The sequence below is a fragment of the Pelophylax lessonae genome, assembly GCF_965119305.1.
Source record: "Pelophylax lessonae genome assembly, chromosome: 3".
Lineage (NCBI taxonomy): Eukaryota > Metazoa > Chordata > Amphibia > Anura > Ranidae > Pelophylax > Pelophylax lessonae.
This window is the reverse complement of record NC_138770.1, coordinates 544,956,237-544,974,631: the sequence shown is the minus strand read 5'-3', so window position 1 is coordinate 544,974,631 and position 18,395 is coordinate 544,956,237. Positions and strand designations below refer to the sequence as shown.

General features: G+C 45.1%; 1 protein-coding gene across 3 annotated transcripts in view; it reads left to right on the top strand.

The window, feature by feature from the left end:
- Nucleotides 1-18,395, top strand: part of ABHD12 (abhydrolase domain containing 12, lysophospholipase) — a gene marked incomplete at its 3' end in the record, with an annotated part of 217,729 nt that overhangs the window by 103,795 nt on the left and 95,539 nt on the right. For all 3 annotated transcript variants that reach the window (XM_082252068.1, XM_082252069.1, XM_082252070.1), the window contains exon 2: nucleotides 8,391-8,515. In XM_082252068.1, coding sequence (XP_082108194.1) covers nucleotides 8,391-8,515 — 125 coding nt within the window. The remainder of the gene's footprint in view (nucleotides 1-8,390; nucleotides 8,516-18,395) is intronic.

Below are 18,395 nucleotides of genomic sequence, written 5' to 3'. Positions count from 1 at the left end.
CACACAATCGCTTCCATAATTATGGCCACAGAAACTCATCATAGCTGTCATAGGCTATCTCCGGCCGGTGGAACCCGATGGAACGCATTGACGGATGTCTTCGCGTGCGTCACTTCCGGTTCCGGCTGATGACCAAGTGGAACGCACTTGCGGTTTACATCCGCATACGTCATTTCCGGTTTGTCCTTTTATATGCGTGCTGCCGTGTATATCCGGTCCACCTCTGATGATGTCACTTCCTTGACGACACGCGTCAGGTGATCCGGAACGAGCAGCACGCCACCAATACCGCGTTTTTTACCTAATATGCCTGTATACATTCACCAATGTGTGAGTATAATTTTATGCATCTATTAAACTTGAGTTTGTACAGTCTGCACTATGTCCTGCCCCTTTCTTTTGAGGTGAATTGAATATTGCTGAGATCATTACTCTGTCGGGTGTTACGATTTGAGCCTTCACTGCCCTTAACCATGATCTGTTGAGACACTGGGAATTGATGAGTTTATACCGTTGGCACCGTCTGTGATTGATGGCCCAATTTGAGTTTATTTCATCGCCCATATCCATCTAATATCTGGTAAGCAGTTGGCATATTTCCACGCCTGGGTGTTTGCTTCTTTTCATCCGCACGGCTTTGATACTGGGAATTGGTCTCCACTACTTCTCATCTCTCTTGGACTGTTGGGACTTACTGTGGACACTCCACATTGTTTAATATTGTTATCAGTTATAGTGTTTGGCGCTACTACACTTTTTATATTTGAAAATGTAGACAGCCTAGTCGTCCTACTATTATAACTCATATGCCCAAAATATAGTATAAGTAAACTAGAAAACATACAGGGGGTGGGGTGTTGTGTGGTGTGGGGGGTGGGGGGTGTGTGTGAGTGGCAGCAGTTAAGAAATATTGGCAGTTGGAAACAAACGGTCTAGTTTTGAACATTCCGCCATTCATTCTTATTGGGCACCTTACCAAAGTTGGAGGTGCCCATCTTCTTACGGCTCTAGTGTAAAACCTCTAAATCTCACAGCTTAGAGACTTATACCGTAGGAATCAGAAGACCCCGGCCGACATTTTGGACACATGGAGCTGCAGCTCAGGCTTGCTGTGGAGGTACTCGATAGGAGGGAGGAGCCAGGAGCAGCAAAGAGGGACCTGAGAAGAGGAGGATCTGGTCTGCTCTGTGCAAAACCACTTCACAGAGCAGGTAGGTATGTTTGTTAAAAAAAAAAAAAAAAAACAGACTTTACAAGCACTTTAAAGCTTAAAGCGGAGTTCCACCCTGGATTTTTTTTTTTTTTTTTTAATACCCCCGGGACAGTCAGGGCTAGTGCATTCCACAATGGCTAGCCTCTGATCTGTCCCGGGTTGCACTTACCTGTTAGGACAAATACTTACCTTGCAAACGTCTTGTCCAGCGCTGCCATCTCAGATGTGGGCAGCTTGAAGCCAGCGCGTCCTCTTCGGCGTCTTCTTCCGCCTTCTTTGGTCCCACGATGCTCTGCGCCGGCCCCGAGGTCACTTCCGGGTCGCGCGCGTCATCCCTCCACAGCTTCTGGGCATGCCCAGAAGCTGTTTAGAAGGGGATGACGCGCGCGACCCGGAACTGACGTCGGGGCCGGTGCAGGCGCAATGATTCCTGGGAGCTATGACGTCCAGCTCCCAGGAATCATTGCAGAGCCAGGAAGTGACGACGGGCCGCGGCCGAGGAAGGAGGAAGAAGGAAGTAAGGTAAGTATATTTTCTTCGCTACGAGGTAAGTAAAAAAAAAAAAATATGCGATTATCCATTTGTTTTTCAGGTGACCCGGAGCGAGAAGATGGAGGTAAGTATAAAAATAGGGTGGAACTCCACTTTAAGACTCATTGAAAGTATGTCACCAAAATAGGGACCCACTGACACTATACGCCTAACACATCGACAAGGCAAGTTTCCCTAAGTCTTATTAGTTCAGTTCACACCACTGTGCTGTGGTGGTATACCTGGAAAAAAGTAGGGCATGCTATACTTTTTTTTACAGTACAGCGTGTTGCAATGTATACAGATGAATGAAATGTAATTTTGTGACATTTCAATAAAGTTTAAAAAAAAAAAAGGTGTGCAATGCTTCATTACGACGCATCTCACCACTCCTTCACAATGCACACCAATGGCTGCATAGTAATTCATGCTGCTGGTGTGAATGGGCCCTAAGTGCCGGTTCACACTAGTGCGGCTGCGGCGATCGCATGTAATGTCGGAGCGCACTGCTCCTTCATGACATGCGATCGGCTGTGCGGTGCGAGTTTAGCCATACACTTCACAGCCTTCCCGCATTGCATAAGTGTGAACCGGCACTAAGACTCTTGCAGGGGTTGACTGCACACTGGGGTTTATTTACTAAAGCTAAAGAGTGCAAAATCAGGCTCACTTCTGCATAGAAACCAATCGGCTTCAAAGTTTTATGGCCAAAGCTTAATTGAATAAACTAAAGGTTAAAAGCTGATTCTTTGCCTAAGCCTAATTTTGCACTTACCAGCTTTAGTAAATAATTCCCACTGTGTTGTACAGATCACCCGCATAGTTGAGGTTTTTGGCAGTCTTAGGAACTCCTAGCTCACTGCAAATTGAACTGGATAGATAACTTTAGTATGTACAGCCTATTTTATTTATTTTCATTAGTAGGAAATGGATAATGGAACATCTGTCCGTGTTGTCTTTGGCCATGATAGATAGATTAACCTCTCTGTTAGTCTTGAGCACTGTTAGTGGAGCTGAAAGTGACTGAAATTGTACAATTTTTGAGTTGTCCCTGGAACAGTAATTGAGAAAATGTTCAGTGGGGATACTTGTTCTGGTTACATCTGTATGGGAGTATTGAAGAAAAATAAAATTAGTTGGGTCTCCATTGTGGTTCTGGAGCAAAGGAATTGCCCTAATGCAGTATTCATTAACCCATAAAACCAGCAGGGTCTGGTCAAACTCTCATGATTGGTGGACACAGGGTTTAAAACGGGATGGTTAAATGAGTTGGCCTATTTTCCTGCAGATTAAATTCTACAACTTGCTTTATATTAGAAACAAAGCGGATGAGCTTATGCAGCTTTATCCATGAACTACATTGCTTATCAACACGGGTTGTCTTCATGATAAAGTTGAGAAACATTTTAGGTTAACAATGAATGTGATCATTTAATCTGTTATTTATGGTACTGTCATGAGCAAATAATTAGAATGAAATCTGTGCTGTTTCTAGTAAAGGAAAAACAAGTTTGCTAATATAGTTTTTTTATGCAATGACTACTTGTCACATGAGTATGTTGGCAAAAGCGTAGTGTCAGGTATAAGGAATGAGTGATAATGGTACTATAGGGGGTGATGAAAATCTGAAGCGTCAGTTAAAGATTTAGAGAGCATCTCAGCAACCATTTATAAGTTCTTCCTCTTCCCTTTGGTAGAGAGAATTATCCTTTTATGATGATTGTCCTAGCCTTGTCCCTTAACCATCAAGCCTCCACTGCTTAGCTTCACAGGAAACAGCCTTTCATAAAACTTTGCCCCCCCCCCACAAGCAAATGAAAAATGATCCCTTGTCGAGGGGCTTTTCCTGCACTACAAGGATTAAAATGTTACCATACCCACAACAGTAAAATCAGTCTGTATATGCAGCAAAGCATGCTTGTTATATTCACTGTGGAACCTTAGGGGTTAATCCTTTACATTGTGTAAAAAGGCTGTTTGATCCTATCTTCTCTGATCCTCCCCTTCTTCCACTGCTCTCAATCTATCTCCTGATAGCACAGAGCCCTGGGGGCACTCTGCACATGCTCAGTTTGGTGTGTGTAAAGGAACCGCGACCCACACTGTGTTTGTGGTCTTCAGTCAGTATACCTCTTCCTCCAGTCTTGAACATAGATATCAAATATTCTATCCTCCCCCATAAAAAAACTAGCCGACAACTTAGCTTGTATAAGTTCTGGAACCAACTTCTTTATTGAACAGTCTCACACAATTTATACACACATGAGGACATCCCCCTCCTGATCACATTACCCTACCAGGTCACGTGCCTGATTACAATATCCTATGCATATTAAATTGTATACAGAAATAGAATTAACCTGAACTAATTATCTAGCCATCTGGACAGAAACAATATGTGAGTTCATTAACAATTAACAATGGGACCGACAGGCTTAACAGAAAACACATCACACCTTAATACACAGACAATAGGAAGAGACCACCAGTGACAGACTCTCCGTCTCTGACATTGAAGAACATGGAACAGAGGTCAATGTGATTAGCGCTTTCAATGAACATGTTCAGAATCAAACAGGCCAGGAATAGTCTTCATATATTTCTTGGGGAATCTTTGGGGTGCTGATGACATTTCTTTACTTTGATCATCCACGGTTTCCAGCCTATGCTCATTAGAGCACCTAGCACTACTGAACAGCCAGTTTCTAGTACACGTGCATGGGGAATACAGTAAAATCTTGGATTGCGAGCATAATTTGTTCTGGAAACATGCTTGTAATCCAAAGCACTCTTATATCAAAGCAAATTTCCCCATAAGAAATAATGGAAACTCAGATGATTTGTTCCACAAGTCCTTCAGTTTATAGTGTATATACAAAGATTATAGCAATGTGATAGGTTGTGTAACCATTAAATGCCCATCCACAATACGCAGCCTTCCCAGGGGGATTAGAAGCAAAATCTAGCAGAGCTACAGAATATAAGAGAGATGAGTGTAGCAATATGGTTACATTTAATGAAGGTTCAACATTTAGCAACTCACATGGTTGATGATTAAAATAGGCACATCCAAGTATGCAGGCATCCGGGGTAAAGCTGTCCACATAGAGCATCTTCTGAACCACCGACTCTCACCACTGTCTGCAATCGTGACCGGGAAGAATAGCCTGCAGTAGAGTGATCTGAAAGCGAGGCTTTGAATCACTCGTGGAGTGCAGCGGGGAAGGGATGATGAAGATGGCTGTGCAGAAGATGGTCTATGTGGACAGCTTTACCCCTGATGTCTTCATACTTGGATAAGCCTATTTTAATCATCAACCATGTGATTTGCTAAATGTTGAACCTTCATTAAATGTAACCATATTGCTACACTTTAGAGGCTCCTCTCTTCTTTTTTTATACATGACGCTACTTGTATATCAAGTCAAAATTTATTTAAAAAATGTGCTTGTCTTGCAAAGCACTCTCAAACCAAGTTACTCTCAAACCAAGGTTTTACTGTATTGTGTTTGGACAAGACCAGAGCAGGGTCCATTTTCCTGCTCTGCATATGAGGATGTGAGTGACAGTTCACCGCCAGATTGTGGGGGAGCACTGCCCCCGGGGGGAGTGGAGGATCAGGCAAGAAAAACTGTTTCTCTTCTCCCTTAGACAAAATGAGCAATGAACCCTTTCCGTGTGGGTACAGCGCCACTGCAAGGGATCATTTTTTAGTTGCCTGGAGTTGGCCTTTAAACTATACCTGCCAGAAACCAGCTAGAACCAGGGCTAAGAGCACTTGAGAGGGCACTAAATCAGGGAGCTGAGATGCTTTCAGGAAGCAATGTGCCTACCTCTCCCACCCACTATAATCTGACTGCGTTGGTTAGAGGAGCACAGGGAGCCAGTGATGATGTCATTAGGGTTAAAAAGGTATGACTGTGGAGGGAGCTGGAGACTTGATCTGTAACTACTGAATGGATACTGATCGAGTGATTTCTATGATTAATGCTTTCATTGCCATAGCTATACTGTAACAGCTTTGCTTTGATTTGAAAGCCAAAGCAAAGTACTTGAAATATTAGAAACAACAAAAAAATAGTTGGATGGGCATTTTCTGGCATGTTATTCAGCCTTCTCATTGACTTGCATGAACACAAACAGGAGCCTACAACATTGTTCATAACATTTGACATGAAACTGGTGTGTTTTAGTGTTTGCACACATATAGACACATTATCATTTTTGACCAAGGCTTTTTTTTTTCCTTTTACGTTTTGCAGAATCTTAAAAAAATGCAGTGAAACTATACCTTTAAGGCCTCATGCACACTGCAGCTAAAAAAACAGCCATTTTACAGGTGTGTGTGACTTTTTTTTCCCTGCCCTTAAACACCGCTTTATGTTAGCCTATGTGTCCTTGTACACCTATGCCTTTAGAGGCAGGAGCATTTAGGGGTAGAGAACTGAACGCACCAAAATCACATTCGGGAGAGGAAAAAGTCTGACGTGCCTAAACCTGTGTAAACGTGCTTAACCGCTTGCCGACCACCCGCTTCATATATACTGCCACAGGCTGGCTCAGCTGCAGGAATTGTACCTGTACGCCGGTTCGCAGGAGCGGTCCTGGGGGCGAGCACGTGCCCGCCCCCATCAGGCACCGATTGCCGCCAGTGTTCTGCGATCGCTCCCCGCTGACAGAGAACAACGGTCAGCTGTTGTAAACACAGCAGACTGTTCTTCTCTCTGAAATGATCACAGAGCGCCTGTGATCCTTCTATACAAGATCACGGGTTCTCTATGATCATTTCACAAGACCCTCCCCCCATACAGTTAGAAAAAACTCCCCTAGGCTCACACTTATGGAATGTTATATAGCAGAATGTGAAAAATGTTTTTAGTTTTTTCAGAATTGGCTCTATTTTTTGTTTATAGCACAAAAAATAAAAATCACACAGGTGATCAAATACCACCAAAAGAAAGCTCTATTTGTAGGGAAAAAAAGGACATCAATTTTATTTAGGACCGTGCAATTGTCCATTAAAATAATCGCCAGAATAAATTACTATTTTGGCCAATAAAATAAATAAACGCTCAAACGCTTGAGCCTGAACGTGTCTAAACAAACTCATTTTAAAAAAACGCGGCTTTAGGTGCGTTTTTAACACTGCTTTTCTCCTAGCAGGTGAGCTGTGTGTGCATGAGGCTTTAGTATAAGTTCTTATAGTTTTATATCTGCTTTAAACCAAATGATCAGAAATAACATTTCTAATGTATAGGGATATGGAGAAGTACACCTGCATTTTATAAACTATCCATGTGGGCAAATTAAGTTTATAAAATCTGGCTCCTTAGTATACCCATGCATTGCCACTTCCCCTGTACGAATATTATCATGACTCTTGTTTGCATAGTTTCTCTATACAAATAAGGAAACTGTCAGTGTTGCCATGGATCTTACAATCTCGTGGTGGAGGTATTCTAGATTAATGTGATTTCTAACTATGATGGCATTTCTGCCTAGGCTAATATTCTTTACTCGTGTCATGTGGTTGGTATGTCCTACTTCTGAGGTGACAAATGATATCACACAATCATCTATTTGTAATGGCCGGTGTCACATCCACAGTCATTGCCGAGCACTGTCAGCATGTTGTGTCACCTTCACATCGTAGTTAGGAATTTATAGATTAGATGCCTAAAAAAAGCACACCTGACAACGCATAAAATAACTGCATCTTTCTTATGCCCTGAGGAAGCATGACAGCAGTCATTTTATTATCTGTCTTTTATTAAATCACTAGAAATATTGGGTTTGTATGAATTACATGTGTGTGTGTGTATATATATATATATATATATATATATATATATATATATATATATATATATATATATATATATATATATATATATATATATATATATGACATTCAGACCTGTATTAGCAAGGAATATGTCTGAACTTTGATTATGGAAGAGCGTATTTTGCTGCAAAAAGCTGACTTCCTGTTTAGGAATCCCCCTGAAAGATTTGATAGCCAATGAAGGTTTATACACTGGAGCAAAACTTGCCCAGAGCATTAAGTCAGGTTTAATATTTTGAATGTAGCAGTGAACCTCGTTGCTTTGGGCTACAGCTCCATGTTGGCACTCGTTTCATGTAACAGAAAATGTTAGTAGAATGGATTTTATCTTAATTTCTGGAAAAAGTTTGGTGAATTCATTGCTGCTTGGTTTTGAAATAAGAACTATCATTTATTTGTACTCAGTAGTCCCTTTATGATATTATTGCAAAGTGTACTATTTTTTTTTTTTGTTATATTTGGTTGAAGGTATTAACTTGCTTGCAGTGCTATATTTTCTTGATAATTTTTTTACATACTGATTCGGCGGTTCTCCCATTAGTAAATTAAATGTGTGGGAGATGGTGCCGTCAGCATGCTGGCTGAATGTTTGAGATATTGTAAGCCCCATATATATTGTATTAAATTCAATTCTACTATTAAAAATAGATTTGTTTAAAAAAAAAATAATTCCACCCAAATGAAGTAAAAAAAAAAAAAAAAAAAAAGCTAGAAAGCAATTTTTAGCATCTGATTGTGAACAATTGGTAGTTCATCTTATTCATGCTGTTCTCCTTTTTTTTTTTTTTTCTTTCTTTAAAGGCGCTATGGCTTGTGGTCCCGGTTACGAATGTTTCTTATTGCACTAGTTGGCATCTATATAGCCATTCCATTCCTTGTAAAGATATGTCCTGCAATACAAACTCAGCTGGTCTTTTTAAATTTAGGTAAGTTCTTTTTTGTGATTAATTGCTGGAATTGGTTATTATAGCAACTTCAGTATACTAATATGTGCACATTAAGGACCCATTGAACACTTAAACCAAAGCCACATGATACATTCCATAGTCTGCTAAGATATAAAATGTGAGTTCGACTCGTTGTTGTTTTTATTAAAAGTCAGCAGCTACAAAAAGTGTAACTGCTGGCTTTTAATAAACACACACTCCCCTGTCCCATGGTCCAGCGAAGCGGCTGCTCGAACCCTTGCTTCTTTCCCTCTCCTTCCTGGGACGCCGGCATTGCAAGTGTGGGCACCCGGTTGTGACAGCTTGCTGCTTCACAGCCGGGTGCATACTGCGCAGCGCCTCCCCATTGGTCGAGCAATCTTCTGGGACCTGTGACGTGTCCCAAAAGATTGCAGGGAGGGGGGAGAGCTTCCCCTCGCACCACCTCACAGCACCTCACACCACCTTGCTCTATTACTCCATTACCACAGTCAGCGTTGATGGGGGAATCATGCTGCGCTATTGCATTCCGCCTCTGGGGCGGGGGGGGGGGGTTGGAGTGGCTGGCGGGGAGCATTCTTGGCCAGCAGATAACAATGGCTATAACCGCTGGCAGTAACCGTATGCTAAAAAATTCTGACGGACTTGTTGTACCCATGTCGACCGATGGATGGACTTGGGTACAATCCTCCTGCCCATACAGGGATCAAAATTCAGGTCAAAACTGGCCAAATTTCAATCCATGTATGGCTGGCTTTACTGTGATTTAGTAGTGAAATGGCAGTCCAAAATCCAAGCGGAAGGCTGCAGAGAAGTTTTACATTATGTGATGGCAGTGGGGTGGGGGGGCGGGGGATTGATGGTTTGGAGGTAGGTAGTTCAGGCAGTTCTCAAACAGAGTAATGCCCCGTACACACGTGCAGATTATCTGCAGACTTTTGTCTGCAGACTTACCTTTTCTATGTAGTGCAAGGGCCTGCCGGATTGCATACAAATTGAAAGTGTTTAGGTTTGACCTCATATTATATGGTTTTGGTAAGTCTGCAGATAATCTGCACGTGTGTATGGGGCATAAATCAGTTGTTTTTTTTTTTGTTTTTTGCTGCTTGTGTCTTGAATTTTGGTCTGCTAATTCCAAAAAAGAACCCTAAATTTTAAAGGGTAACTTCACTTTCATGGGGAAAAAATATAGCAAATAATAAAACAAATATTTAGCATATGCAGTTGTGACCCCCGGAAAAATAATTTCCTGCTTGTGTGATTGGCTTACTGAATTTCCCAGAAGTCTGTACTAAGATACAAGTCAGATTTTTGGCATCCCCTGCAACAAAAATGTAATTTTTGGTAAGATACTCCCAATAGGAAATCACGTCTAAAGTCCAAAGGATGCAGACCCTGCCAATTTCCTCATTAGTGCCCAGATTCTGCAGAAGCTGGTTGATAATTATGAAACCACTCAGCACAGGGACACGGAGGAACAAATAGTGATTTCTTCAGAATAATAAAGGGTAGGAATCTGTAACAGTTTGTTAAAATCCTTGCAATGTACATAGATCGCCCAGAGGGGAATATTTTTTTTTCTCAACAAAAGTGGAGTTACGCTTTCCTTATTCAGTTGGGCATTATATGGTATGGTGTATACATATTCATACAGTCTCACACTGTAGCAAGAACACAAAATGAGACCAAACACATCTATAGTGTCTCCTGCATGCGTAGCTTCTTAAATATCTATATACAGGTGCATCTCATAAAATTAGAATATCCTCAAAAGTTAATTTATTTCAGTAATTCTATTCAAAAAGTGAAACTCCTATTTAATATAGATGCGTTACACACAGAGTAATATACAGTATATCAAGCATTTCTTTGTTTTTGATGATTATGGCTTACAGTTAGTGAAAACCCAAACCCCAAAATTCAGTATCTCAGAAAAGTAGTGCATTACATAAGACCAATAAAAAAAAAAAAGTATTTTAATAAAGAAATGTTGGCTTACTGAAAAGTTTGTCCATGTACAGTATAGTATGCACTCAATACTTGGGCGGGACTCCTTTTCATGACTTACTGCAACAATGCGGCATGGCATGGAGGCGATCAGCCTGTGGCACTGCTGAGGTGTTATGCAAGCCCAGGTTGCTTTGATAGTGGCTTTCAGCTCATCTGCATTGTTTTGTCTGGTGTTCCTCATCTTCCTTTTAACAATACTGTAACGGATCTTTGTACCCCAGCTGGGCACATCCGCCGAAACTGTGTCTCCTGTCCTCCAAACGCACCCACAGCCTGCAGAGAAGCCATATCCAGCCCGTAACCCCTCAATCACGAGACAATCCACACAGGTGTTGAGGGTTAAACATGCAGAGCTTAAACTGTTTATTACATTCCAAGACAACAGTTTTACATACAGTTAGGGAAACTCCCCTTAGCCTTTCCACAGAAGGGGGGGAAGGGAACCAACCAATGAGAACTGAACATTTGTACATTTGAAACAGGCAGTCTTAATACACACCCCCTGCGGAGAGATGTCTCCAACTCAGACCATTGTCTGCCATGAATCCACACACTTAGACACAGAAACAGGAGGGGGGGGGGGGATGGGTTGTAACATTACATTACATTAACTCAATGCCATGAGTCAGTTGTTCAGAGGATGAATAAAGGGAAAATAAAATGCAATGTCCCAAACTCATAAGAAAATGACACAAAGGGGTTTACAATCCAGGGACAGGGTGATCCGTCACCCATAGTGACGGCTAGTACCGTCACATCTCTTCCCCCCCAAAGGTAGACTAATCCAGGTACTAGACCTCCAACTGGTCTGTGCCTGAATTAGTCGGGTAACAAATCCCAAAAAGAGTCAATGTCTGTTTGCCTGGATAATTCGTCGGCGTTGCTTCCCAGGGCAGTAGTGGATGGTAAAGTCAAAAGGCTGCAGCGCCAAACTCCAGTATCTTCTGGCCCATAGTCTGTCGGTAGGAGGCTTGCGCACAGTCCCCTCCAAAACACACAGTGACAGTGGGTTCTGTCACATTTCTCCCCTTTTAAAAACAGGCTAACGAGGTTCCTGACCCTCAAATGGTCTGGACCTGCGTTAGTCACAAACTTCCACCCCAGGCAACCAGGAAAAGTAAAAGTACGACTCTGGCGCTGGGGAGCAAAACCGCACATAGGGTCTCCCATGAATAAAAACAGCCGCTGCAGAGTGGGAACAGCTGTCTGCACTCCTCTGATCCAGGGCTGGGTTGCAGATATTGGGGGGAGCTGAATAATTCTCTGCCCTGATGCCAGCGCTTCCGCTGGTAGGGAATGTAGGCTGGTAGGGCTATGCATTTGGGGAGAAAAAGGTACTTGCTTTTCTCCTGGTGTAGTTACGAGCCGCTGAGAAGGTATCTTGGAGGGACTGTCTCCCGGATTCTTCATCTCTGGTTCTGATGCTGGGCAGAGACCATCAGCGCTCTGTCCTGTAGCCAGCGCTTCTGCTGGGGGGATGAACATTGGGGTAGTGTCCAATTGCTGGGGAGGGAGAATTGCTTCCTCTACTCCCGGTGGGGATATCTGCTGTTGGGAAAACAGCTCACGCAGATCCTCTCTCAGACTCTCCGGATCCAACTCTTTTTCTGATGTTGGGCAGATGCCAGGGGCACTCTGCCCTGTAGCCAGCACTTCTGCTGGGGCGATAAACACTGGGGTAGTGTCCAAGTGCTGGGGAAACGGCTCACTGAGGTCACCCCTCGGACTCCCTGGATCTACCTCTGAGGGTGGGCAGAGGCCAGCGGCACTCTGCCCCGTAGCCAGCGCTTCTGCTGGGGGGATAACCACTGGGGTAGTGTCCAAGTGCTGGGGAAACGGCTCACTGAGGGCATCCCTCGGACTCCCTGGATCTAACTCTGAGGGTGGGCAGAGGCCAGCGGCACTCTGCCCCGTAGCCAGCGCTTCTGCTGGGGGGATGAACATTGGGGTAGTGTCCAATTGTTGGGGAGGGAGAATTGCTTCCTCTACTCCCGGTGGGGATATCTGCTGTTGGGAAAACAGCTCACGCAGATCCTCTCTCAGACTCTCCGGATCCAACTCTTTTTCTGATGCTGGGCAGATGCCAGGGGCACTCTGCCCTGTAGCCAGCACTTCTGCTGGGGCGATAAACACTGGGGTAGTGTCCAAGTGCTGGGGAAACGGCTCACTGAGGTCACCCCTCGGACTCCCTGGATCTAACGCTGAGGGTGGGCAGAGGCCAGCGGCACTCTGCCCCGTAGCCAGCGCTTCTGCTGGGGGGATAAACACTGGGGTAGTGTCCAATTGTTGGGGAGGGAGAATTGCTTCCTCTACTCCCGGTGGGGGTATCTGCTGTTGGGAAAACAACTCACGCAGATCCTCTCTCAAACTCTCCGGATCCAACTCTTTTTCTGATGCTGGGCAGATGCCAGGGGCACTCTGCCCTGTAGCCAGCACTTCTGCTGGGGCGATAAACACTGGGGTAGTGTCCAAGTGCTGGGGAAACGGCTCACTGAGGTCACCCCTCGGACTCCCTGGATCTACCTCTGAGGGTGGGCAGAGGCCAGCGGCACTCTGCCCCGTAGCCAGCGCTTCTGCTGGGGGGATAACCACTGGGGTAGTGTCCAAGTGCTGGGGAAACGGCTCACTGAGGTCACCCCTCGGACTCCATGGATCTACCTCTGAGGGTGGGCAGAGGCCAGCGGCACTCTGCCCCGTACCCAGCGCTTCTGCTGGGGGGATAAACACTGGGGTAGTGTCCAATTGTTGGGGAGGGAGAATTGCTTCCTCTACTCCCGGTGGGGGTATCTGCTGTTGGGAAAACAGCTCACGCAGATCCTCTCTCAGACTCTCCGGATCCAACTCTTTTTCTGATGCTGGGCAGATGCCAGGGGCACTCTGCCCTGTAGCCAGCACTTCTGCTGGGGCGATAAACACTGGGGTAGTGTCCAAGTGCTGGGGAAACGGCTCACTGAGGTCACCCCTCGGACTCCCTGGATCTACCTCTGAGGGTGGGCAGAGGCCAGCGGCACTCTGCCCCGTAGCCAGCGCTTCTGCTGGGGGGATAACCACTGGGGTAGTGTCCAAGTGCTGGGGAAACGGCTCACTGAGGTCACCCCTCGGACTCCATGGATCTACCTCTGAGGGTGGGCAGAGGCCAGCGGCACTCTGCCCCGTACCCAGCGCTTCTGCTGGGGGGATAAACACTGGGGTAGTGTCCAATTGTTGGGGAGGGAGAATTGCTTCCTCTACTCCCGGTGGGGGTATCTGCTGTTGGGAAAACAGCTCACGCAGATCCTCTCTCAGACTCTCCGGATCCAACTCTTTTTCTGATGCTGGGCAGATGCCAGGGGCACTCTGCCCTGTAGCCAATGCTTCTGCTGGGGCACCAGATGAGATACTCTGGACTTGCTGCTGATAACCATTTCCCAGCCTTCCAGCGCCTGTCTTAACTCCCCCTTCTGAGACCTTCATGCTATTAGCTTGTCTCGCTGCCTGGTGGACCTCCGGTGCGTTCCGGCATTCTAGCGCTCGCAGTGCCCTCTGTATCATCGCTGCTTCTTCCATTGCAGTTAGTACGGGAAAACGCAGGGTCACCCCTGGCCCCATTTGCTTCTCATCTTCATGACTGTCTGCTATTTCTCTCGGACAGTCCCAGGCAACGGGAGCCATGCCAGGCTGCTGATCACCGTCAAACAGCCGCTTGTAGGCAATCTCGAGCTCCCATTCCTGCTCAACCAGGAACTCCAATTCCTCCAGGTCACACGCCTCGTCGGGGAGGTCCAGCACCTCATCTCGGAAATCCAGAATGTGTTCCAGCCGCCACTCCTCATCGCTCCCAAAGTCTGGGTCTCCGTACATTTTTTGATGGAGCAGCCCCACGCCGCCATAGCCAACGCCTTCTGTTGGGCTGCCATCTGCTGTACCTGGCCACAGTTGAGCCGCGAACCACCGGAGGGCTCTGTAGCTGGCGTCCAGCCTCATTTCCTCCTGGACCAATCTTCCGAGCTCTGTCTTCCCTTCATCTCGCGGTCGTTCCCTCAGGAACACCTCTCGCGCACGGTACTGCTTCCGGTACATCTCTGTGGAGGAGGGAAGGATCTTCCCCTGATGGTGCCGCTCGTGGCTTAGCGCCTCATGCCAGAGTTGCCGGCGGATCACATCCTCCCAGCCGAGCCTGGTGTGCTCTGTCGCTGGTCCCCGATGGTGCTTCCGCATGCCTTGCAGCCTCCTCCCGAACTCCGCTCTCATGCTGGCTGGTCCCCGTATCACTCCTCGGCAGCTGCCCAGATCTTGAATCCTGGTGGTGGTTTGGATGTCCTGGACTGCAGGAGACATCCCACCGCTGCCAACCAATGTAACGGATCTTTGTACCCCAGCTGGGCACATCCGCCGAAACTGTGTCTCCTGTCCTCCAAACGCACCCACAGCCTGCAGAGAAGCCATATCCAGCCCGTAACCCCTCAATCACGAGACAATCCACACAGGTGTTGAGGGTTAAACATGCAGAGCTTAAACTGTTTATTACATTCCAAGACAACAGTTTTACATACAGTTAGGGAAACTCCCCTTAGCCTTTCCACAGAAGGGGGGGAAGGGAACCAACCAATGAGAACTGAACATTTGTACATTTGAAACAGGCAGTCTTAATACACACCCCCTGCGGAGAGATGTCTCCAACTCAGACCATTGTCTGCCATGAATCCACACACTTAGACACAGAAACAGGAGGGGGGGGGGGATGGGTTGTAACATTACATTACATTAACTCAATGCCATGAGTCGGTTGTTCAGAGGATGAATAAAGGGAAAATAAAATGCAATGTCCCAAACTCATAAGAAAATGACACAAAGGGGTTTACAATCCAGGGACAGGGTGATCCGTCACCCATAGTGACGGCTAGTACCGTCACAAATACCGAATAGATTCTCTATGGAGTTTAGGGCAGGTGAGTTTGCTAGCCAATCAAGCACAGTGATACCATGATTATTAAACCAGGTATTGGTACTTTTGGCAGTGTGGGCAGGTGCCAGGTCCTGCTGGAGAATAAGATCAGCATCTCCATAAAGCTGGTCAGCAGAGGGAAGCATGAAGCTCTCTAGAATTTCCTAATAGAGAGCTGCGTTTACTTCGGACCAGATAAAAGTTGCCCAACACCAGCAGATGACATGGTTCCCCAAATCCTAACGGACTGTGGAATCTTCACACTGGACTTTATGCAACTTGGATTCTGTGCCTCTCTACTCTTCCTCCAGACTCTGGGACCTTAATTTCCAAATTAAACTGAACATTTTCCAGAGTCCGTGATGATTTGGGGAGTCATGTCATCTGCTGGTGTTGGTCCACTGTGTTTTATCAAGTCCAAAGTCAGCGCAGCCCTCTACCAGGAAATTCTAGAGCATGCTTCCCTCTACTGACCAGCTTTATGAAGATGCTTATTTCATTCTCCAGCAGGACTTGGCACCTGCCCACACTGCCAAAAATACCAATACCTGGTTTCTCAGATCCTCAGAGTTCTTTGCCATGAAGTGCCATGTTGAACTTCGTGAGTGAGAGCGATAACACCAAACTTTAAAACACCTGTTCCCCATTCACACCTGAGACCTTGTAACACTAATGAGTCACATGACACCAGGGAGGGAAAATGGCTAATTGGACCCAATTTGGACATTTTCAGTTAGGGGTGTACTCACTTTTGTTGCCAGCGGTTTAGACATTAATGGCTGTGTGTTGAGTTTTTTTGAGGGGACAGCACCTTTACACTGTTATACAAGCTGTACACTCACTACTTTACATTGTAGCAAAGTGTCTTTTCTTCAGTGTTGTCACATGAAAAGATATAATAAAATATTTTCAAAAATATGAAGGGTGTACTCACTTTTGTAGAATACTGTGTATAAAATATGAGTTTCACTTTTTGAATTATTAAGCAATAGCATGCAATGTCAAGCTGCAGCTGCCAAAGCTGGCAGAATATTAGCATGCATAAGGAAAGGATATTTATATTCCAGAGATAAAGCTATAATCCTACCACTTTATAGAAACCCTGGTCCGCCCACATCTGGAGTACTCTGTCCAGTTCTGGTCGCCAATCCTCAGAAGGGATGTGCTTCAACTGGAGAGAGTCCAAAGAAGGGCAACTAAACTAATTAGGGGATTGGAGGACCTTAATTACGAGGAGTGGTTACATGTGCTTAATTTATTCTCCCTCGAGAGTAGACGCCTGAGAGGGGACATAATAGCAATTTACAAATACCTCAATGGTGATCCCAGCATAGGAAAAAAATATTTGGTCTCAAAGAGTGCAAGAGGACACATGGCCACACAATGAGATTAGAGGAGTGGCAGTTTACCCTTAAGCTGCGAAAGGGGTTCTTCACTGTAAGGGCGGTGAGAATGTGGAACTCTCTTCCACTATTGGTGATAGCTGTGGGGAGTATGGCTACTTTTAAAAGACTCTTGGACATTCATCTCACAGATCACAACATTAAGGGTTATGGGAAATGATCACGTCACTGACACACACACACCTGCACAGGTTGAACCGAATGGACTGTTGTCTTTATTCAACCTCAACTACTATGTAACTATGTAATTGAATTACTGAAATAAGTTAACCTTTTGATGATATTCCAAATTTATGAGATGGACCTGTATACATAATGATTAACTGGCTTATCTATGTTGCTCCCTTTTGACTGTACAGGATGTCATCCAGTGGGAATAAAGCATATCATCAGCTGAGTTTTACCTTACAACATAAATTTAGACATATTTGATGTTAAGCTAAAATATCTGTCCTTTTGCCCCCACCTTTCTCCTCCTCTCTGCTTTGTGAAAAGTACACTGCTAGCTTTCAACCTAAACCTTTGCAATAGCAAATTAAAAGCTGGAAGCCTAACGCATACATTCTGGGTCATGTTTGTAAGAGTGCTGATTCATACGATTCTTCTCGGCGTGCAGCATTCTGCAGCAGTGACAATGCAGTAGGGAATAAAGGTGGGGCGTAGCTTGAATTGCACTGAGCCTGGGAAGATGTGTACTCCAATGATATGGTCTGTATATTTTGACATATCATTTATCTTGGGTAGTCTTATTCTTTGTTAAATACACGCTTGCTGCAAATCTGTGTATTGAGAGCTCGGTCTGAAGAACAAGGACATACATACGGCTGGTTATATTTTGTGTCCTGCTTTGCTCTCCTGGAGGGATGGAAGCTTTAGAAGAGATTATCCCTCAGGTTCCCTACTGCTTAACAAGCTTCCATGGTGGTCAGGCAACCTTTACAAAGGGATGCAGCCATTTCAATGGCATACACAATGTCAGAGAGCAAGATTTTATTTATTTCTTACAGGTAATAACATAGCGCTGTCAATGTAGGCAGCGCTTTATATTATGGCATAAAGCTCTTAGGGGTCATTGTATTAAAAAAAAAAATAGTGGAGTTTAATTCTGCTTAATTAATATTTATTACAGGTACTTGTATAGCTCTGCCAATGTATGCAGCGCTTTACATATATTGAACATTCACATCAGTTCCTGCCCTTAAAGCAACGTTCTGCTCCCCCCCCCCTCCAAAAATAAAAGTCAGCAGCTACAAATCCTGTAGCTGCTGTCTTTTATTATTAGGGCACTTACCTGTCCAGGCATCCAGCGGTGTCCTCACCCTGAGCCGTTTCTGGAATCGGCTCTCAGGTGCTGGCGCCACCATCTTGTCTAAGACCTTGCGGCTTCAAAACCGAAAGCGAATCGCGCTGCGCCCTGTAAAAAGGCCAGCTTCGGGGGGAGAGAGGAGGGGCCCTAACTTCTGGCTCACTTCGCCGCTGCAAACTCAAAACCAGGTACCCGCTCTCCCCAAAAAGGTGCCAAATGTGGCAGCAGAGGGGGGGG